Source organism: Musca autumnalis, unplaced genomic scaffold, assembly GCF_047663935.1.
Source record: "Musca autumnalis isolate F117 unplaced genomic scaffold, ASM4766393v1 scaffold_3, whole genome shotgun sequence".
Taxonomy (NCBI): Eukaryota; Metazoa; Arthropoda; class Insecta; order Diptera; family Muscidae; genus Musca; species Musca autumnalis.
The window spans coordinates 123,080,405-123,103,012 of record NW_027411866.1 but is presented as its reverse complement, the minus strand read 5'-3'; the positions used below and the strand labels follow the sequence as shown (position 1 = coordinate 123,103,012).

General features: G+C 36.7%; 1 protein-coding gene across 20 annotated transcripts in view; it reads right to left on the bottom strand.

The window, feature by feature from the left end:
* Window positions 1-22,608, bottom strand: part of Pkcdelta (Protein kinase C delta) — a 236,081-nt gene that overhangs the window by 21,457 nt on the left and 192,016 nt on the right. For 10 of the 20 annotated variants that reach the window (XM_073974249.1, XM_073974241.1, XM_073974248.1 and 7 more), the window contains 3 exons: window positions 8,460-8,549; window positions 8,170-8,306; window positions 7,923-8,096 (listed from right to left, as the gene is read on the bottom strand). In XM_073974249.1, the coding sequence (XP_073830350.1) occupies window positions 7,923-8,096; window positions 8,170-8,306; window positions 8,460-8,549 (401 nt within the window). Of the gene's footprint in view, window positions 1-7,922; window positions 8,097-8,169; window positions 8,307-8,459; window positions 8,550-12,779; window positions 12,882-22,608 lie in introns of all 20 variants that reach the window. The other 10 variants (XM_073974257.1, XM_073974252.1, XM_073974255.1 and 7 more) reach the window with 2 other exon arrangements.

Sequence of the window (22,608 nt, the reverse complement as noted above, 5' to 3'; positions counted from 1 at the left end):
TCCAAATTGTCTGAAACACATTTCGTCCAAACATACTTGGGGTTTAAACCCATTATTTCGATGAGGCACATTTTGCCTGTATGAAAGTGTACCCTCATGAGCATAAATGCTGATGATATAATTAGTTATTTTTGTTCTGTATGTTTGTATTTTTAAGTACATTCCTTAGAATGTTATTCCTAAATGTTTAGTGTTTATTATGACGAAACAAATTGTTTTCATCGACCGGGTTGTTAAGTTCCTTTCTCCCTTGCTAAATGAAATGTTGCCCTTATTATTTGCCACCGTTGGAGATTACTTTTCCTTGCATGGGATGAATACCTTAAGTCCGATTAATATTCAAATTACAAATTATCTATGGAAATTGATGAAAACAGAGTAATTTATTTTTTCGGAAGAAGGTCAATCGCATCAAAAATAACCCAATTTCCTACTAACACCTGCAGATAACATTTTATCATTGAAATCAATTTAATTAATCACTCGCATTTATTTTCCTATTTTTCACACTGATAATTTGTGGAAATACGCAGTTCAATTAAATTTAATTGGATACCAAATAAAATCTATGCCAAGAAGAGGGACCAACATGCGGATATCACAATGCATTTAAAATGTGTATAAAACACAGGGTCGTCGCCATTTATTAATAGCTTCTTTCATTAGCACGTAAACACTAAAGGTTTTCGCCATGTACCGCCCCCGCAGAGAGGCGTGCGCTATTCTATTTTTTGTTCGGTTGGTTAATGCGACTTGTGATCTTTTTTTTTTTGATAAGTACGCATAAAAATAACCACAACAAAAGAAACAACAATTTTTCATAAAACAATTCTAAAATAAAACATAGAATTTTATGTAAAAGATACATGCGAACAAATCACTTATATTAACTGTCTGTCTAACGTTTGCCTGCCTGCCTGCTTGTTCGTTTATATTATTGTTTGCTTGTATAAGTATGTTTGATTTGAACGTAATGATGATATATTTTAGCATAGCTTTTCGGTTACGCTATTATATTATGTGCTATACAAAACCTCCCCCATGGCGACGGTGATCGGCGATGATACTAATGCTTTGGCTGCGGTATAACAAACAAAAAACACTTTTGTAGGTGGAAATCAACATATTTTGTTCACAAATCATATGGTATGGCACCGGACGAATTGTACGGAACGGTATGTGTGAGCGAGTAAATTAAGAATTTACTTTAGCATACTTGTCTCTAAGTGCGTGCGTTTGTGTGTGCATGTTTGTCTAGGTGTATTCGTCTGATCCCATTACGAATCTAGTTCAATTTTGCTTGATAGATACCCTGATCCATAAAATGGTCATTGGCACTTGAATGGCGGTAGAGCTGTAGCCGCATCACCCTTATACCTGGCTATAATGAATTGGCGACTGCAACGAACAACAAATGAATGAGTCTCCGCTGTTTGTAGGCAGAGGTGGTTTGTCGAGTTCGGTTTTTTTCGTTGCAAACAAAAAATAGTTTCAATGATGGCCATTTTATTATAAAATTAGATTATTTTACCTTTATTTTTGGGGTCTTTCATTATATTTTTATGTATGTATGTAAATTGATGTTTTATATACTAAGTGGTACAAGCTTGAGACGCGTGTCAAGCGAACACGAAACAGATGGAAGGGAAACGCTATAAAAGTTAATTTGACTATTTTATTTGTTTGTTTATTAATTTAATTCGTTTTTTTATTGGTATTGTTATATGACGTATCTTTAATGACGTAGATTTTCTAAAAAATAATGCGCCTCTGGACATGATGATTACATCCACCACATGCAAACATTTTTAAGTTTTAATACATTTTCAAATAACAGGCATTTCAGACTTTACTCCGGACTTTCTCACTGGGGAGATGATTTGTCGACTTTTTTCTCACAAAAAAATGTTTCTAAATGAACCATGGTGCAAGAAAGAAGGTGATACAGTAATACCAACTGATGTCTTCATTTGCTGTCAAAACATATTTTTAATCAGAAATAAACAACAAATATTTCGCTTATATAAATAATGTCTGTATACAACATCTTTATTTAAGCATCGCGAATAATATTTTGCCGTTTTCTTCAAAATTTTGTGGATATTTCGCGCAAAAAAATTCGACATCAAATGAAGACTACGGCCTGAATTCGCCCGAATTCGCCTTTTGGATCACCTTATTAAATTCGCCTTGGAATGAACTATAAATGACTTGTAACTTGTGTTCCATTTAAATATGGAAAAGGATCACACTCAAACCACGACAACATCATATTTATACCCTCAGCCTTTAGGCTAAGGAGGGTATATATACTTTGATACGATGAAAATGTGCCTCATCGAAATAATGGTTTTAGACCCCAAGTATGTTTGGACGAAATGTGTTTCAGACAATTTGGAGTCGAGCCATGCCCGTCCGTCTGTCTGTCTGTCCTGCTGGCTGGAGCGCACGATAACTCTCGAACGGATGAACCGATTCGGTTCAAATTTTGGCTTTCGTAATATTTTGCGCAAACTTAGTTCAAGTTCGAAGATGAGCTACATAGGTCCACTCCTTCCGGTACCTCCCCCACGAAAGTTCGAAAATGTTCGGAAAGTTTGTGCGCACGATAACTCTTGAAGGGAGTGACCGATTTTGTCCATGCTTTGTACAGCGTAAACTTTCTACCAGAGTAATATGAGGTTCCAATATGGTCTCAATAGGTCCACTCCTTCGGGTACCTCCCACACAAAATTTCGGAAAAGTTCAATTTAGGGCCATCTCTCGAATCGCTTTGATTTTTGTTTTAGCTACTTTTATTCCCTGCCCTCCACACGGCGGTACAAGTTTCATCAGGGGCAAGTCCATACTTCCTGAGAAAATAGCATGAAAGTTGCAAAAAACCCCTATGACTCTGAGTGAGGTGGTTGAAGCGCAAGATAACTCTGAACGGATCTGCCAATTCGGTCCAAAATATGGCCTGAAGATCAGCCAGATCTGTCCACTCCTGCAGGTACCTCCCCCACAAAAGTTCAAAAATGTTCGGAACAATTGTTCGTGCGGTAACTCTTGAAGGGAGTGGCCGAATTGGTCTACACTTTACACATCCTAATATATCTACCAGATATAGATCAGGTTCAAATATGGACTATATTTGTCCACTCCATCTGGTACCACACACACAAAATTTCGGATAAGTTCACTTTAAGACCTGATATTGAATCACTTTGATTTTTGTTGAGACAACTTGCATTCGTTGGCTCAATTACGATGGTAAAAGTTTTTTTAGGGGCAAGTCCATACTTCTTGAGCAAACAGTCCGAAGAGTGTAAAAACCCCCTATGGCTCCATCTGTTGTGGCTGGAGATCCACTTCCATTACGGTCAATGTCGATCCATTCCTCTTAGTATCTCCTCCGCAAAACTTTTGATATTTAATCCTAATCAACATTTTTGTCTGTTCAAACGCCCAACATTTTTAAAACCCCCTAAATACATACGTATTTTGGGAAAAAAATTGTTTCAATATACACAGGCTGAGGGTATATCTCTGTCGGCAAAGCCGACTGATACTTTTTTACTTGTTTTGTAAAAAAAAATTAAATTTTTTTTAAATGACAAATAAATAAAATCGAAAACGGAAAAATAGTTTGAAGTCTTACAAGTTTCACGAAAAGTTCATAGGTAAGCAAAATCAGATATGTATTTATCATACAAATCGATGAATATCTTTCCTTTTTATTTAAGTGAAGGTAGCTCATTTTGAATCGGATAGATCTGTTTGGAAAAAAACGTTGGCGATTTCTTTATGATTCTCGGTCTGGCTGAACTTAACGTCAAACATCCTAGGAGAAATGGAAGCTCCTGTACCAAATTTAAAAGCTCTATCTTAAAAAGTAAGAGCTACATCTTGATTTCAACAGACAGACGGAAGGACATGTGTTTCGGGTTGTGAAAAGAATAAATACCTATAGATATTGGTGATGATCGTAAAAAATTTTGTGGATGAAATGGATGAAGTACATAATTTTTATCCGATTTTATAGTTGCTCTGTTGGACGCAATCCGAACGCTTATATATTTAAATATAATTTGGGTTTATAATAGAGAAAAAAATGCGACGTAGAGGATGGTAGATACCAAAGAACGGTCCTGACCGGCTTTAACATGGCAAAGCCCAGAATTTATCTTGGTCCCTCTTTCATCTCAAGTGGACACTGACCTCCCCGTGGTGTCACCAGGGGAACAGCCTTTAACATCCGTTAAAGTTAGTGAGCTAACATGTGCCGCGTGTTCACCCATAAGCACGTTAAAAACTTTGGTTTGGGCGTCGGGTAAGTAACGCTCCCCAAAAAAAGCAGCCTACTATGAAAAATCGAAAGAAAAGAAAAACATATCCCCATTGTTGTTGTGAAAAACAAAACAAAAGCATTTGAAAGAAGAAAAGTTCGAGGACAGAGAAGCCGCTCGACGTCCGATATGTCTGTGCAGCCTTTACCAAAGGCGAAACATGTCATGTCACATAGTGGTGGGTTCGAACCGTCGGCTTTCCTTTTTCACTTGCATTATTGATTGATCATCCAGCTCGATTCCAACGAGAAATTAATTAAAAATTAATACTAAAAATGATCTTCGCCAAAAAGGCAAAATTTTGTAATAAAAATAAAATCAGCTGAGCCAGGTTCAAAGTCAAACTCATTACTTTCAAAGGCAGCACTAAGCGTTTGTCATGAAAGCACCAATAAATGGGTAAATCTCCATTGTTGTTGTAAAAAACAAAACAAAATGCATTTGAAAGAAGAAAAGTTCGAGGACAGCGAAGCCGCTCCACATCCGATATGTCTGAGGAGCCTTTACCAAAGGCGAAACATGTCATGCCATGGGTTCGAATCGTCGGCTTTCCTTTTTCACTTGCATTATTGATTGATCATCCAGTTAAAGTTGACGATCTCCGCAAACGTTTTAAGGACCATGATCTGCGAATCTGCACCTGGAATGTTCGCACTCTTTATAGAAAAGGTGCAGTTTACGCATTGGCAGATGTACTTGAAAGTACAAGGCCGACATTACTGCCATACAGGAAATACGATGGATAGGGAAAGGCGTGACAACAACACCTAAAGGTGACGCACTGTATTATAGCTGCCATGACACAAAGCATGAATTTGGTTGCGGATTTGTAGTTGGTCGGAGGTTAAAACATCTGGTCTCCAGCTTCACCACAGTAAATGAAAGACTCGCTGCAATTCGATTAAAAGCAAAATGCTCCCACTGAAGACAAGGGCGAACAGACCAATGACGTATTTTACGAGCGCTTAGAAGAATTTTATGACCGTTGCCCTGCCCATGATATTAAAATTCTTTTAGGGGATTTTAATGCCAAAATTGGAAAGGAAAATATCTTTGGCCCAACAGTTGGGAAACTTAGTCTTCACAGTGAAACATCTTACAATGGTATGTAGCTGATAGACTTTGCAGCTTCAAAAAACATGGTAGTTAGCAGTACCAGATTTAAGCATCTCGATATTCATAAGGGTACCTGGCTGTCTCCAGATCAAAGAAGAAGAAATCAATTCCGAGGAGCAAACATAGATTCGGACCACTACATTGTTGCAGCAAAGGTATGTACCCGTCTAAACGTTGCAAATAAAGCACGAACAGATACAACGCGGAAGTTGGACAACGGTAAGCTGCAAACACAACAGATAGATACAGCATATTCCACTCAACTAGCCCAATTGCTTAATGAAAGCACTCCTCGTCCCGATAACATATCAGCACAATGGCAAAATATTGCCCACTCCATGCAAATAGCCACAAAATCCATACTTGGATACCAGAAACCTCCACCAAGGAATCCATGGTATGACCAGGAGTGTCGTGCTGCTGCCGAAGAGAAAAATGCATATAGGGCTACTCTACAATCAGTAGCAACGCGTAGAGCACGAGAGAGTTATCAGGAGAAAAGGAGAGAGGAGAAACGTCTTTTCCGCAGGAAAAAGAGAGAAATGGAAAGGCGGGAGTGTGAAAAAATCGAGATGTACAGGAGCCAGAATGAAGTCCGAAAGTTCTACCAAAGAGTAAAACATCAAACTGATGGCTCTGATACAGGCACATCCTTCTGTCGAGACCAGCAAGGTAATTTGGTAACTGATACCGATAGTGTGCTCAGGATATGGAAAGAACATTTTTCCAAACTGTTCGAAGATACCACCGATCCAATCCCAGAAGGTGGTATTGGATGGCCCGGCCAAGATAAGTTAAAGACAGCAATAAATCGCCTGATGAATAATAAGGCAGTAGTAGCCGATGACCGAGCTGTTCAAAAACGGAGACGACACGCTGGTAAGGTGTATGCATCAGCTAGTTAGCACCATCTGGCAGGAAGAACGCGTACCTGACGATTGGAACGTGAGCATCCTATGTCCTGTCCACGAGAAGGGAGATAAGACTGTGTTCTCCAATTACGGCTATTGTAGAATGACATTAACTGATACTCGCTCCTCAGTTAAAATAGGAAAGAACCTCTTCGAAGAATTTATTGCCAAAAGAGGTTTCAGACAAGGAGACAGCCTGTCGTGTGATCTGTTCAACATCCTGTTGGAGAAGGTCATACGAGACGCGAAGGTCAAATGAAGTGGAACAATATACACGAACAGCCATATATTACTTGCTTATGTCGACGACATTGACATCATGGGTCGATCGGTAAAGGAAGTAACTGACACCTTTGCAAAAGTCGAAAGGGAATCTGCTAAAGTGGATCTGGCAGTAAACGGCGAGAAGACCAAGTTGATGGTGTCGACGCGCAATGCGTCCATAGAGATCAAGCCAACTGTTGACGTTGGTTCCTATAATTTTGAGGTAGTAAAGGACTTTGTCTACCTCGGCACCGCCGTAAACACAACCAACAACATCAGTTGTGAAATACGACGAAGAATAGTGTTGGCCAACAGATGCTACTTCAGAAGTTTAGGAATAAAGCCACATCTCGTCAAACAAAAATAACACTTTACAAAACACTGATACTACCCGTGCTGATTTATGGTTCCGAAGCCTAGGTACTTGCGCAAGCAGGCAAGGTGTGTTTGAAATAAAAATTCTTCGAAAGATCTATGGACCGAACAACGAGCTGTATCTGCTATACAACGACATCAGTATAGATAAACGTATAAAGATACAACGATTGCCATGGCTAGGCTATATCATAAGAATGAGCGATGATGAGCCCGCTAAAAAGGAGTATAAATTCGAGCCACATGGCGGAGATTGTGCAAACAAGTGGATGAAGAGATGAAAAGGAGTGGTATTCCAGAAAGCGAAGTAGCAAACAGCATTGGTGAAAATTACTTGGTTTTGTTCACGAGTAATGTAATATCTCGAAATATTGGTCCTTTAAGTATACTGGTTTTTATACCTTGAGAAGATAAAACAATCTAGATTTGTATGTCCGTTGGTCCGTATGTTCAGTACAAAATTTTAATGAAACCGCAATTATAGACTGATCGTCATAACATTTTATTATTTATTTATAATATGGCTTAAATCATAAACTGTTGAGGATGTAGAATTTTTCTAACTTAATGTCCAAAAGTAGTGGTGTAGGGTCGGTCCCGTCCAACTATAGCCCTCGTTTCGTTGTCAATTAACGACAACTCTATCGGAAACATGTGGACTTACTTTACCGAACTACTACTACTACTGAACACCGTTACTTACACACATAACTTTTAAAAAGATTGATTAAAGGTTAAATAAGACGTGTGTGTGTTATGGCAATTAAATTGTATCCTACATTAATCTTATGCCATTAGTTTCTCTAAATATATTTTTAATTTCCTATAATACTAAATTTGTTGTAGTTTTATAGATATTTAGCTACAAAAAACACATGCAAATAGATTTCTTTTAATTGTCTATAATATGCAAATGTTAGACACTCACCTCTGTTTGAAATGTACAAAACAGGTGACACAAATACGGATGTTTTGTGCCCAAGGCCAAAACTTTACGTTCTATCAGCGTTGAATCGACATCATCATCTTCGAGGACAACATCTTTTTTCAAACATTTAACTGCATAATAATAAGTTGTATCACGTAGTTCAGCTAATAGTACCTAAAAATAACAAACCAAAATCAGGTTAAGGGGTAATGAAAATTATAAATTATCATCGTCATTGGTAACTCACTTTGCCAAAGCTGCCTTTACCTAGCACAGCTAGGAAATGAAAATCATCAACTGAATAATTCTTAAATCTAGGTATAACTGTGGCTGGCGGTGTAAAACGTCCGGACTTTTGGAATTGTGAATATGTATATGAAGTTTCTAAGGAAAAAATAATATTACAAATTAGTTAATATTCAATATAGTTTATAATTTTAAGATCAATATAATCGAAGATATTTTTTACAAAATTGTGATCACTTTTTGGCTGTGAAATTATTAGTTTACAGCATTTTTAAATATTTTTGTCCATACCATCATCTTCTTGTTCCTCATTTGGTTCTATTTTGTATGCAGGATTTGAACTGGGAGGCGTACTTGGTGAATCTCTTGTTTCACGAGCACCTGTTTTAAAAAAATATATATTTAAAAAAAATATTCCTGTGGTTGTCTAGAAAATGTCACGTAAACATTTTTTTTTTAAAAATATGAACATCACATTATTTATGGATTGAGAGACATGTACGTGTTCAAGGTAAGTCATTTGGGTAATTAGAGTAAACTAATTATGTTAGTTCGATTATCGATTATTGAAGGATTCTTGTCAATTGACGTCAACAGTTTATGAGGTTAACGCCACCAAATGTTACTGATGCCAGACAAACACATTTGAAAATTTGGTCAAGGTTTTAGTGATCATTTTTCAATCATATGTCATGAAATTTCCAAAAACTAAATTTTTTGTATGTGTGTTTGTCTAGGATAAATGTATGTATGTACCCATAGCTGAGTTTCAATGTTGGGTTATTGATAATAGTAATTTCCAACAAATGATTATAAAAAGAAATTAAGGGGTTATCCCCATCATTTTATCGTTTTTCATGAATTTTTCAAGGAAACTATCTTCATGTAAGTATGTTGGTGGGCGTTTTAAGCACCTAATAATTTTGTCTTAAAGCGACGCAGAATTTAAAAATACGTATCTACTTTAAAAAAACAGTAAACTGTCAAAATAAAAATTTAAACTTTAACAAAAATTTGCTGTTTTTTAAATTTAGGAAAAATAATTAAAAAATTAATTATTTTTTATTCCCTCCACCATAATATGGACGATATAATTAAACTTGTCATTCCGTTTGTAACACATCGAAATATTCATCGGAGACCCTATAAAGTACATATATTCGTGATCAGGGTAAAATTTTTAGTCGATATAACCATGCCCGTCTGCTGAAATTTGGTCTTTGTAATTCGGTATAGAAGTTTCTATTACTCCTAGGATGTTTGGTATTGCATATGGGCTATATCGGTCTACGTTTTGATATAGCCCCCATAGAACGGCACAACCCGATATTCGGTATTTTGAAGGTTTTAGCTTCATTATCACACCGAAATGACTGAAATTTGGTACTTAGTATTCATTTGGTGTATAGAACTTTCCCTGAGAATTCCATCGACATGGCTGAAATTTGGTATTTAGTCTTCATTTGGGATATACAACTTTCCATATGAAATTTGTCGGTATAGGTCCACGTTTCGATATAGCGCCCATAGAATGATACCTCCCGATTTTCGTAATTCTGAAGGTTTTGACGTCAATATCCCACCGGAATTACTGAAATTTGTTATTTAGTTTTCCATGGGCTTATAAAAAATTCCGGAAGAGAATTATCATTATAGGTCTACGTCTTCCTATATCCCCCATAGCGTCGTATCTCTTGGTTTTCGGTATTTTTTACGTTTTAGCCACATTATCTTACCGAAATATCGGAAATTTGTTATTTAGTCTTCTTTCAGTCTAAAAACTTTCCACCAGAAATTTGTCGGTATAATGTTAGTGAGCTTACATGTGCGGCGCTTTCACCCATAAGAAAGATAAAAACTTGGGATGGGCTTTGGGCTAGTAAAAAAAAAGAAAGAACAAATATGAATGGTGTTAAGTTCGGCTCGGCCGACATTTTTATAACCTCCACTACGGATTGTATTGAAGATAAGAGGCACAATTAGTTTCCTTTCGGGTTTTCTAGTTTTTCCTCTACGTGCTTAATCGTTGGAGGTGTAGAATATCATCACTGATGAAAATCACTTTATATAGATAAAAAATACCAAGTTACATTTACTTCAGAAGGAACATGTAGAAAGACTTGTGTTTTCCGATTTGAGCTCTTATAAAAGTTATAATAAATTGTGGACTGCCAAATTTCAGTCATTTCTGTGGGATATTGACACCACAGCCTTCAAAATACCGAAAATCGGAAGGGACCGTTCTATGAGGCTAGATGAAGACGTAGACCTAAACCTATAAAATTGTGTATCCCAAACGAAGATTAAATACCTTAATTTAAACCATTTGGTTGGATATTGAGTCAAAAACCTTCAAGATTCCGAAAATCGGGAGGTATCGTTCTATGGGGACCATATAAAGACATGGACCTATACCGAAAAATTTCAGGTGAAAAGTTCTTTATCCCCAACGAAAACTAAATGCCAAATTTTAGCCATTTCGGTTGGATTGAGCCCACAACCTGCAAAATACCGAAAATCGGGAGGTACAGCTCTATGGAGACTAAACGTGAAACTTCTATACCAAATTATAAAGCTGTACCTTAAATATTGCGAGCTGTTTCTTTCAACAGACAGACGAACGGACAGACGGAAATAGTTATATGGACTTAGAAGATTTTCTAATCACTTTATTTATCCTTATACTTTATTGACACTCCGACGAATATTTCGATGCGTTACAAACGGAATGACAAATTTAATTATATAGTGGAGGGGTAAAATCTGAACAAAAAATTTAAAATTGGGCCATTTTTTTCCTTTATTGTTCCTCTTGGGAGCATAGGGCTTCTACAAGAAAATTATATCTTTTTTTATCGATACATATTGTTTTTCAATCATTGATTGATTTATTAATTCGTGATAATTCATTTTGGATTGTTCTGCACCATGTGTTTTTTGGACGTCCTGGACGTCGAGATCCTTGAGGGTTCCATTCAAGAGCAGCACGAGAAATACTGGTGACCGGCTTTCTTAAAGTGTGTCCAATCCATCTCCACTTCCGTCTAGCGATTTGCTTTGTAATAGATTCTTCTCTCATCCTGGTATGTAAATCTATGTTTGAAATAGTGTTTGGCCAAAATATGCCACAGATTATTGGGAGACATTTGTTGATGAAGCTTTGCAGTTTTTGGGCTAACGTTTTTGACATGAGCCATGTTTCACTGCCATAAAGAAGTGTTGACTGCACGCATGAGTTGAAGATTTTAATCAGATTTTGTTTAATCGGCCAAATGCTGACCTGGCTTTCTTCAGCCGGTTGTCAATATCGTCGTCAACACCGTTGTTAATCGACATCATGCTACCCAGATAACAAAAACTTTTGACAAACTCTGAGCTATAGCTTATGCTACTGGATTTGAAAAAAACTCGCCAATTTTAGTTAAAAGCACAAAAAATGGTATGAAATAAATTTGTGTTGACCGGTGTAATCAATTCTATTAATTTTTATGGCCCGATTATTTATTCCTTGCCAAAAATTGGTATCAATTGTGTTCATACATACAATATACATACATATGATCCCCCAACAACCCCAAAGGTACAAGGGACACTTCTCTTATATCAATGAATGCGCCGATTCATATTGGCTTAATGTTATGAGATCTACATTTTATCGCTGAGTCCGAACGGCGTGAAATTCTCGGGAAATATAAGCCAGTATTACACTGAGGGGATTTGGCACCGCCGACTATTTCCATCCAAGTGCAAGGCAAGCGTTCTTACCAATGCGCCACATACTATATAGTCTGTCCATAATTTTACACCGATTTGTCTAACTTACTTTGCTCTGTTTCCTTTAATTTTTCAAGTCATTAAACTCGACATACTTTATTTGTATTTACTTTAATGTAATAAATAAATAAAATAATTTATTTGTAGTCTTTCCTTCTGATTCCATAGACATTCCGATTATTTTACGAACACGAACTTTTATCCATTCTTCTGAAATGTAGAGCGATCCTTTAACTCATTTTTTTAATTAGCGACAAAAATTGGTAAAATTAAAACGCACTCTTGCTGCCGGTAGAACTTAACGACTATTTTTTATTGGTCGCTAACTTACCGTAAAATATCGATAGTTACCAAAATTATAAGCATTTTAATATTACCGTTTTTTGTCGGTAACTCAGAAAATTAGTTAGAGAAAGTTTGACATGATTTGAAGAGCTTATTTCTCTCTGTATTACGAGTACACACCCAAAAAGTTAGTCTTCTTTTACATGACAAACAACATAACTATTTTTATAATCTTTCATATCCATTATTAAATATTACTTAATGGTAATCATAAAATATTTAAAAACACGAAAAATATTTCAAATATTATAAGTTGGATAATACGGTGTCTCTTCATATTCAATAAATCATGTGACGTTCATATTTTGGTGGAATGTTTTTTTGTTTTTCTGTTTGTTTTTTTTTTCGTTTTGAGACTTCTTTATCCAGTTGATGATGAAAGTAAAGTATGTATATTTGTCTATCTGCAGACATACAAATTTATTTATTTTATTTTCTTGTACTTCCATCATCTTTTTTTTGTTTTCAATTCTGTTTTGAATTTTCTTTTACCTCTTTTTACGTTGGCCAAAGCTTCAACAATTAATTTCTGATTGACGCCACACAAATTGGCCGTAAGACGTTCACATTTTTTGTGACAATTAACGTCACACTCTGGAAGAAACAAAAAATCCAATCCAAACAAAGTAAGACAGAAGAAAAAGGAAGAAAAAACTTTGATCAGTATTTGGTTGGGGGTGAGTGGTTTGTTTTGCTGGATGGTGGTGGTCAGACAATTGGTTGGTCAAAACTGCCACCATCATCCATACATGACCAGCTATGTTTGTAGTTGTAGTTTTAATTTTTGTTTAAATTTTAACAATTTATATAGAATTTTAAATATACAAATAATGAATTAATTGAATACACGTTTTCTTTCTTTTTGTTGCGAAGATTGGAAGTGTGGGGAATTTTTTCTTGTTATTATTTGTTTAAGTATGTTGTATGTGAAAATGAACACATAACAGATTATGTGTTCTATTCTTTTAGTTTAGAAATAGTAATTAAAAAAGTTCTTACATTTAGTTGATGTAGGACAAAGCATTATAGTATTATGTTGGACAATGAATAAAGTTAATTTGAAAAGAAACATTTATTCATGTCGTTTATATGTATTTTGTTAAATGAAACCTCAATTGGCGATAAAGAGTAAGATTAATAAGTAAGATTAATGTTATATGTTAATATTTTAATGTTATATTTAGCTTTTGGAATAGTCAAGGGCCTAATTGGGGTCCAATTCCCATTTTCTATACATATTGAACGATTTTTGAAAACAACTCGATATAGAATGTCTGGTTTCGCAGCAATGGGATAAGGTAGTGAATCTTCGCATATCGAAGTCCATTTCCAAATTGTAACTTTAACACAAGGAATGGAGTGTACACGATGAAGAATTGGAACCTTATACTTCTGATAATTCCGTTTCCACCAGGGGTTCAGAGTCGAGAAATTTCTGATTGGATTCCGACTCAAACTTCGGATTCGGATGGAAACCAAATTCCACAAAATTAATAAAAATATGTACAAGTTAGTTGGAGTATCCATAATCTGTTCTTTGAACTATCTTAGATCGGAAAGTAGCAAACATACGAAAATGTTCTCCTGTTGATCACTTTAAAAAAGAGTACAAGTAAAACCTAAGTTATATGAAATAAATTACATCGAATGGGCGAACTTTGTACACCTTCCCCAAGACAACTGTTTATACCAGACGTGACCAAAAAGAGAACAGCACAAAATGTGAATGTATTCAAACTATTGGCAACTTATGACTGTGTGTAAGTGTGTTTTTACGCACGCACGCTACAAAAAAAAAAAAAAAAAAAAAAAAGACAAATCAAAACATTATATCGCTCATTTACTCAAAGAGTGACATATTTCAAAAAATTCAGTTTCGAGAAAAACGCGTTTTAATTTGCCGATTGAAATTTGACTTCCCAACTTAAAAACACAAAAACTAAAAGAATTACTTGGACCATACTTTGCAAACAGCTAGCCCGATATTACTGCTAAATTTCTGTGCAAGATCAAGCATGATTTGAAGTGTTTTAGTGCTTCATAAATTCAAAAAACATTTTTGTTGATTTATGCCAAACTCTTAGTAAATGAGCTGCAACTCATTGAGTTTTAGAGATATCAACATGAAAAATTGACACAAGATAAAATAGAAGTCGTAGAAAAAATAGAAACTGCTAACTCAGAAAACGCATTTTTTGACTTATGCCACTCTTTGAGTAAATGAGCGATATCTTTTTCGTACGCTCTTTCTATGCATTCGGGTCGTATGTGTGTAAATTGCCGAAAAACTTCGGCACCGCTGTGTCAAAGAAGAACACATTTGGTTTATACCCTCCACCACCACTGTACTGAAGTAAATATGAACAATTAGTTACTACTAAGCTCTTTCTCTACGTTAAGTATAATTCCTTGGTGGAGAATAAAATCTTAACTGATGATAATCACTTTACTTACTTACTTACTTACTTAGCTGGCCCATTACAGAACATTTGTTCTATAGGCCGAACTAAGAAGAGATCTCCATTCCTCTCTATTTGTTGCTTTGCACACTGGAATACCGCGCCTTGTCATCTCATCATCCACTTGTTTGCACCATCTATTCCTTGGCCTGCCAATTCTGCGTGCACCGCCATGTGGCATGTATTCATACGCCTTTTTAGCGGGTTCATCATCGCTCATTCTTATGATATGGCCTAGCCAACGCAATCGCTGCATCTCGATACGTTTAACAATATTCATGTCGTTGTATAGCAGATACAGCTCGTGGTTCATGCGACGTCGATATTCACCGTCAACGCAGATTGGTCCATAGATCTTTCGAAGAATTTTTCTCTCAAACACACCAAGCACTGCCATGTCTGCTTGCGCAAGTACCCAGGCTTCGGAGCCATACATCAGCACGGGTAGTATCAGTGTTTTGTAGAGCGTTATTTTTGTTTGACGAGATGTGGCTTTGTTTTTAAACTGCTTACTTAATCCAAAGTAGCATCTGTTGGCCAATACAATTCTTCTTTTTATTTCACAACTGATGTCGTTTGTTGTGTTGACGGAGGTGCCGAGGTAGACGAAGTCTTTTACTACCTCAATATTATAGGAACCAACTTCCACAGTCGGTCCGAGCTCAATGGACGCATTGCGCGTCGACACCATCAACTTGGTCTTCTCACCGTTTACCGCCAGACCCACTTTAGCAGATTCTCCTTCGACCTTTATAAAGGTATCAGTTACTTCTTTTACTGATCGACCCATGATGTCTATATCATCAGCATAAGCAAGTAACATGTGACTGTTGGTGTAGATTGTGCCACTTCTTTTGACGTTTGCCTCTCGTATAACCTTTTCTAGCAGGATGTTGAAGAGGTCACACGAAAGGCTGTCTCCTTGTCTGAAACCTCTTTTGGTACCAAACTCTTCGGAGAGGTTCTTTCCTATTTTAACTGAGGACCTCGTGTCAGTTAAAGTCATTTTACAAAGCCGGATGAGCTTTGCGGGAATACCAAATTCAGACATGGCTTGGAATACCTTTGAGCGCAGCGGACTGTCGAAGGCTGCTTTATAATCGACAAAAAGGTGGTAGGTGTCGATCTGCATCTCTTGGGTCTTCTCCAGGATTTGCCGCAGGGTAAATATCTGGTCAATGGTGGACTTGCCAGGTCTAAAGCCGCATTGGTATGGTCCAATAATCTCGTTGACCATTGGCTTTAGTCGTTCGCACAATATCCCTGACACGATCTTGTAGGCAATAGGGAGTAGACTTATGCCCCTATAGTTAGAGCATACAGTCTTATCTCCCTTCTTGTGGACGGGGCACAGGATACTCAGGTTCCAATCGTCGGGTACTCGTTCTTCCTGCCAGATGGTGCTAACTAGCTGATGAATACACCTTATCAGCGTGTCGCCTCCGGTTTTGAACAGCTCGGCTGGTAAGCCATCGGCCCCTGCTGCCTTATTATTCTTCAGCCGATTTATTGCTGTCTTTACCTCATCTTGGCTGGGCGGTATACATTCAATACCATCTTCTGGGATTGGGACTGTGGTATCTTCGTCGTCTTCGCTGCTATTGGATACCAACATATTTGAAAAATGTTCTTTCCATATCCTGAGTACACTATCTGTATCAGTTACCAAATTACCTTGCTGGTCTCTACAGGAGGATGTGCCTGTACCAAAGCCATCAGTTTGATGCTTGACTCTTTGGTAGAATTTTCGGACTTCATTCTGGCTCCTGTACATCTCGATTTTTTCACACTCCCGCTTTTCCATCTCTCTCTTTTTCCTGCGGAAAAGACGTTTCTCCTCTCTCCTTTTCTCCCTGTATCTCTCTCGTGCGCTACGCGTTGCTACAGATTGTAAAGTAGCCTTATATGCCGCATTTTTCTCTTCGGTGGCAGCACGACACTCCTCATCATACCATGGATTCCTTGGTGGAGGTCTCTGGTATCCAAGTATGGATTTTGCGGCTGTTTGCATGGAGTGGGCAATGCTTTGCCATTGCGCTGATATGTTATCGGGATGAGGAGGGCTTTGATTAAGCAATTGGGCTAGTTGAGTGGAATATGCTGTGGCTATCTGTTGTGATTGCAGCTTACCGATGTCTAACTTTCGTGTTGTGTCTGTTCGTACTTTGTTTGCTACGTTTAAGCGGGTGCGTACCTTTGCTGCAACAAGGTAGTGGTCCGAATCAATGTTTGCGCCTCGGAACGATCGTACATCCAACACGCTCGATGAATGTCTTCCATCTATCACAACATGATCAATTTGGTTTCTTGTTTTCTGATCTGGAGACAGCCAGGTGCCCTTATGAATATCGAGATGATTAAATCTGGTACTGCTAACTACCATGTTTTTTGCAGCTTCAAAGTCTATCAGTCTCATACCATTGTCAGATGTTTCACTGTGGAGACTGAATTTCCCGACTGTTGGGCCAAAGATATTCTCCTTTCCAATTTTGGCATTAAAATCGCCTAGAATGATTTTAATGTCATGGGCAGGGCAACGGTCATATGTTTCTTCTAAGCGCTCGTAAAATATATCTTTGGTCTGTTCATCCTTTTCTTCAGTGGGAGCATGAGCGCAGATAAAGCTGATGTTGAAGAATTTAGCTTTTATTCGAATTGCAGCAAGTCTTTCATTCACTGGAGTGAAGCTGGATACAAGATGTTTTAGTCTCCGACTAACTACGAATCCACAACCAAACTCATGCTTTACGTCATGGCAGCTATAATACAGTGCGTCACCTTTAGGTGTTGTTGTGACGCCTTTCCCAATCCATCGTATTTCCTGTATGGCAGTAATATCGGTCTTGTACTTTTCAAGTACGTCTGCCAATGCGAAGACTGCACCTTCTCTATAAAGAGTGCGAACATTCCAGGTGCAGATTTGCAGATCATGGTCCTTAAAACGTTTGCGGGGTTCGTCAACTTTAGAGGGGTTTGTTTTTCTTTTCTTTCGTTTTTTCATAGTAGGCTGTTTTTTCTAGGGGAGGGTTACTAACCCGACGCCCAAACCCAAGTTTTTAACGTTCTTATGGGTGAACGCGCGGCACATGTTAGCTCACTACCTTTAACGGGTGTTAAAGGCAGTTCCCCAGGTGACACCACGGGGAGGTCAGTGTCCACTTGGGATGAAAGAGGGACCAAGATAAATCCTGGGCTTTGCCATGTTAAAACCGGTCAGGACCGTTCCTTGGTATCTTCCATCCCCTACGTCACCACTTTATACTATTAATTTTCTGTTTGGAGGTCCACTGAGATTTCAAAATACCAGATTACATCCACTTCAGAAGGAAAATGTTGCAAAATTCTTTGAAAGAAATCATCGTTGTTCTTTCTATCTTCTGACTAAACACAATACCAAATTACTGCGATCTCGGTTCAAAAATTTGACAAAAACCCCTCGAAATTCATAAATTTGGGCAATACCAGTCCATGGGGCTTGGACTAAAACCTATATAAATGTATATGGATTATGCCGGGCGATTTGTATGGAAGGAAAAACACCCTATTGGACCCATCGCGTTTCTGATTCCTAGGATTGTACTGTGAAAAAAGCCCGTTAGGCTATATGTCTACGGTAAAAATCCAGCCTCCCGATTTTGACTTGAAGTTTTTTATCCACAAGGCCAAAACAATGTACAAGATAGTTCTTAATTATTGGCTATAATTTCTGTCTTAGTGTTGGATCGAAAATCTCAATATATTGCCTGTTATATGCCAAAATATCCAAAAACGTGGATAAAAAACTTCAAAATCGATTTTCACCGTAGACATATTGTCTAGTGGACATTTTTCTCAATACAATCCCAGGAATCAGAAACGCGAAGGGTCCAATAAGGTGTTCAAATAGCCCCACCCTAATTTGGATAGTTTTGTGTGAATAAATTTTCTATCTTCTGGGAACACCAAATTCCAATTAACAAACAATTCGGTAGGAAAATGTAACTAAAATCTTCAAAAAAATCTATAATTGTGTGGTATCCTTAGATGGGGCCTTTGGCAAAACGTGGACGTGATTTTTTGCAAGGATTATTTTGTACCTGTTATAATGATTGGTACCCCTTGCTAAAACTTTCAAAATATCGAAAATCCGTGAGTGTCGTTCTATGGGGGCTATGTAAAGACCTATACAGTCAAATTGCTGGTGCAAAGTTTTTTACTTCCAACGAAGACTAAATACCAAATTTCAGCCATTTCGCTAATTCGAAATCCTCGATAATTAGAAAATGGACGGTCCCTTGGATTACGAATTATCGAAGATCTACTGTACCCAAAATCCGGAGGTACCGTTCTTTGAGAGTAAATTAAGACAAATTTCTGTTGGAAAGTTTTGTACCCTAAACGAAGACCAAATTTTATCGCCATTTCGGGGCGATATTGAGGTCACAACTATTTTTGGTTGTCGCAGACAAAATTTATCGCGGTTTTACTTCTGCTTTTAAGAAAAAATTATTAAAAACGTTAATTATTTTGATGAGCACAATTGTCACTAGAAGGTTATCACGAAGAGACGTCAGTGAGTAGATTGCATAATATTTGTAAAATGTTACTCTGTATTCACGGAATTTACAAAAAAATGGACAAAATGTTAAATGCAATCCGACTTTTTTCAAAACATAGGTCCATTTACCCCTCAAAAAATACAAAAAAATAGTTTTAAATCTAAACTTCACAGGCAGTCGAATGAGACCATAATTATTATAATCGGGATAATAGTAGCCAATAGCCAAAAAAAAACACATATTTGGTTAAAAAATAAATTTTCGTTTGAAGAAATAGTTTTCACATAAGTTGAAAATAACAAAAAACATTTTTCCACAACATCCCATACGGGACAAAGGAGACTTCTCTCATATCAATGAGTACACCCCCATTCATATTTAGCTCAATGATGTGGGACCTACTGTTTATCGCCGAGTCCGAACGGCGTGTCTTAAGACACCACTTGTGGAGAAGTTTTTCAAGGCTGAAATACTCAGGAAATGTCGCCAACATTACTGAGGGGTATTTTGCCACCGTTGAAAATTGTTGATGTTGTCTGGCCGGGGAATCGAACCCACGACCTTCTGCGTGCAAGGTAGTTTTTACCGTTATTGAGATTGGGACAATGCATTGACTGCATCGCCTCCTTATAAAACAATGTCATGACTGCAATTTCCCAACTTAAACTTATATATATCGAAAATGGTACAACCTAGGAAAAAATTACGAAAGCCAATCTTGTAGAGAATTTACAAAGCTAAAAGATTCTCTCTAGTCCCATTTCGATAAGACTTACCGCTTTCAAGCAAATCCTGAAAACCTAACAAAAAAGCTGAAAATGTTACCTGAACATCTATATATCTCAAAAATGGTAAAACATAGGAAGAAATCATAACGGTCACTCCTCTAGAGAATTTTCACAGCTAGAACATTTTCGTTAGCTCCATTTCGATAGGCAAAATCGCGAAAAATTAAAATAAACCTAAAACCGCGATTTATTTAAAAATTCCTCCAGCAATTTTTTTTGTTTTTGGATTTTGCTCACCTATGAACATTGCTGTTTCAATTTCCACACAATCTTCCCAGGTGTAAGCGGTTTTCACTTAAAGTTAATTAAGGCGTACCATGTATGACATTGTTTTATAAGGTAGCGATACAGTCAATGCATTGTCCCAATTTGAACTTCTATATCTCAATAACGGTAAAACCTACGAAATTATGGTAAAGGACAATCTAGTAGAAATCATAGCTATAACATTTTCTTTTGTCTCATTTCGATAGGACTTACGGTTTCCAAGCATAATTGTGAAAACCTAAAAAAACCTAAAAATATCAATTTGAATCGCGATTTAATTAAAAAGCGCTCCGGCGATTTTTTTTTTTTGATTTTTCTCATCTATGAACATTGTAGTTTCAGAATCCGCCAAAACTTCCAAGGTGTAAGCTACTTCCATTTAAAGTTGCTTCAACAGCACCGTGGTACTTCTTTTATTATTCTTGAAAATTGACGGATTTTGCTTTATCTACATACGTTCACATAGAAGTTTTCAAATTAAGGAAAGTTATCGGGATGTTGAGATAAATTATTAGACTTTTTAAACTGAAATAGAGTTCAAATAAATGGCTTTAACTTTAACATCGACATATTTTTATTTCAAGCCGATCAATCAAGAACCTTGGATGTAGCATCACACACGTTTTTTGTGATTAAATGAGGTTTTAAATCTCTGTTTTTGCAAGAACGAAGATGATGTACTAGTTTTTTCATTGCAGTGGAAACCCACAGAAAACGGGATATTTTCCAAAACAATTTTAGGTGATTTTCCTAATTTGAAATTTTTTGTATCTCGCGTTTTTTTAGATGGATTTTCACGACTATTGATTTATTAAATCCGGAACGTAAATATCTAAAATTTGCTATAAAGTACGAGGAAATCGAATGACAATTGTAAGTAAATGTTCACACAAAATTTTCGTATTTAAATGCAGATTTCTGTGAAGCTGCGTAGACTACATTCACGACATATCAAATCACTCAGAATCGTTAGTTCTGCAATCCTATATACGAAAATTTGAAAAAGCTGTTCGCGGAAGGAAGTTAGAACAACATTTAAAAATCACCTAAAATCTGGCTTCAAAATGTTGGCATCATATAATTTTTGAAAAGTTAGACATAAGTGGGATGATCCTTATTTAGTTGTTTTATAGTTTTACTTTGCCAGGCAAATCGTGAAAAATGTGGTTTAATCAAAAATCGAGAGAAAACAAAAAACGACACGTTGGCTTCAACCCATTTTTTTAAACATAAATATAGCCACAGCTTCCACGTAAATTAACTTTTAAGGCCAATATTTGTTGCCAAGTCTAAAAACATTTCAATTTATCCAAAAACATTTAATTTGTATAATAAACACGCACAATTCGCGAGTTATAAAAGGGTAAACCTTGGCTTCAACAAGGTCTCCAACGAATATTTCGATATGTTACAAACGGATTGACAGATATTAATTATACCCTCCATATACTTTGTTTGCTTCTTTTCATTATATCATAGACTGAGTGCATATATCTGCCGTTAAAGCCGACTTATACTTTTTTACTTGATTTATTTCATAATTCATACAAGTGGGATCTCTGTGCTGTGGTAACATTTTCAGGTTCTGCAAAAACTACATTCTTTTCTAATGTATTCTCACGTCATCTCCTGCTTTATTTTCACAACTTTTCGTCTCATTCTCTCAAAATAAAACTGTACCCAATGTACTATTGTTGCAGCTAATCACCTAATCAATCTAATTCCTTGTGACTACCTCCATCTACGAAAACAAATTATCTATGTAAACCATGTGGCGATTTACATCAGCAACACAACAGTACATTTTTCGTTATTCGTTGTGTCAGAAATGTGTACATCTAAAATTAGATCTAATACGAGCGAACAAATATTGGATTAAAAACGACAATTATAAAAACATTACACTAAAGTTTATGTGCCGGATCAAAAGGATTCTTGGAACTGGCGTTAGTGTGGCAAATTATGAACAATAAGTGTTGAAGAACTCAATAAAAATGTTGTTTATAGCATAATTAGTTAATATGTGTGCTTTAACCCTTGATGTGGTAAATGGGGGTTGTTATGATAACATTTGAAAATGTAAACATGTGTAATGTGTGCCTAATAAATATATCGAGAATGCCTCTGCTTGATGAAGAACTTTTTTTAATAAGTCCTCCTACTATATAAAATATATATAGAATAATGCAATAATGACCTATTAGTATTTTGAGGGTTAATACACTCAACAAAGAGAATGGAATAAAAAAACTGATAAACCCAAACAGAA